The sequence below is a fragment of the Lucilia cuprina genome, unplaced genomic scaffold, assembly GCF_022045245.1.
Source record: "Lucilia cuprina isolate Lc7/37 unplaced genomic scaffold, ASM2204524v1 Scaffold_5984, whole genome shotgun sequence".
Taxonomy (NCBI): domain Eukaryota; kingdom Metazoa; phylum Arthropoda; class Insecta; order Diptera; family Calliphoridae; genus Lucilia; species Lucilia cuprina.
This window is the reverse complement of record NW_025810925.1, coordinates 1-1,234: the sequence shown is the minus strand read 5'-3', so window position 1 is coordinate 1,234 and position 1,234 is coordinate 1. Positions and strand designations below refer to the sequence as shown.

At 29.7% G+C, this 1,234-nt stretch overlaps 1 protein-coding gene across 1 annotated transcript; it reads right to left on the bottom strand.

The window, feature by feature from the left end:
• Window positions 1-465: 465 nt before the first annotated feature.
• Window positions 466-1,109, bottom strand: LOC124421213 (NACHT, LRR and PYD domains-containing protein 4A-like; the record flags this gene model as incomplete). Its single annotated transcript, XM_046956067.1, has 2 exons — window positions 466-795; window positions 859-1,109. Coding segments are annotated over 2 exons (392 nt in total), but the record flags the coding sequence as incomplete, so codon positions are not given.
• Between the last annotated feature and the right edge of the window lie 125 nt (window positions 1,110-1,234).

The following is a 1,234-nucleotide window of genomic DNA, read 5'->3' as shown; positions in this document are numbered from 1 at the left end:
AAATTTACATAAAGAAAAACTACTTGTATATTTGCTAAGAAGGTGGTCGGGCGGGGGTGTTGTTTTGCTTTTTTAAGCTTAAGAAAATTATTTGAAAATAAAATTAATAACCATACTGAATTTTCATGACAAGCATTATTATGGCCAAATTATACACCTTATAAACAGTATATTTTCCTTTTTTGATTGCCTTTTCTTGCCAGCGTCTTCTTGTTGCTGTGGTGGCTAAGAGGGATTGGTTGTTTTTTCGTATACTTGTATCTATGTTTTGTATTCGAAAATATGTATTTTGCATGTGTGTGTTTGTATGCAAAGCAATTTATTATGAATTATTTTTATGACACTTAACGTAACATTGAACAAGGATATACAATTTAATGGCATCTGCAGTAAAAAAAAGAGGAAAATTGAACAAAATTTGACTATTCATATTTTTATTCTTCTTGGTCTTTATGTGAAATCTAATAAAAAATAAAGAAATATTGTTTTTTTTTTGGAAATATTTGTAATAAAGAATAGTATTATATTGATAATCAGGGGAAATTTTCAAATAAAAGTTTGTAAAATTATATTTCAAGAAAAGTTAACTTTTTGGTGAACAAATGTTTCCACAGCTAATTCTAGTTAGGTTCACGTACATAATAAATAATATAACTATTTCTTCTTTATATGACTTTCTTTTAAAACCTCCAGAAATTGTTTACACATATCCAGTGAGAGACCAGTATTTCTTAAATTCATATTTTTTAAAGTCTTATTAAAGCCAATAACTTTGAATAAATGTTTACCAAAGTCCTGAAAAAAACACACATGAATATTATTCTTCTACGATAATAAAAACTGAATTTAAATGTTCACCTGTCCCAAGCAATTATTTGAGATATCTATGGACCATAGAGTTTTATTTTGTATAATCAATTGCATAAACAGTTTTGTAATTGTCTCGTCTAGAGAACAACCGGCCATATCTAAATCAGTCAAAGGCAAATCATCCAAAGAGCCAAATATTGAGGCAGCTCCTTCGCTGCCAATGGGATTTAAACGCAGAATCAGTTTTTCTAGTGACAAACTTTTGAGCACTTTGCTAAGATAGTAGGCACCTTCGGAGGCTGAAAATAAGAACCGGGTTCTAGTTTAGTTCTAGTTCTAGTTCAGTTCTAGTTTAGTTCTAGTTCAGTTCTAGTTCAGTTCTAGTTCAGTTCTAGTTCAGTTCTAGTTCAGTTCTAGTTCAGTT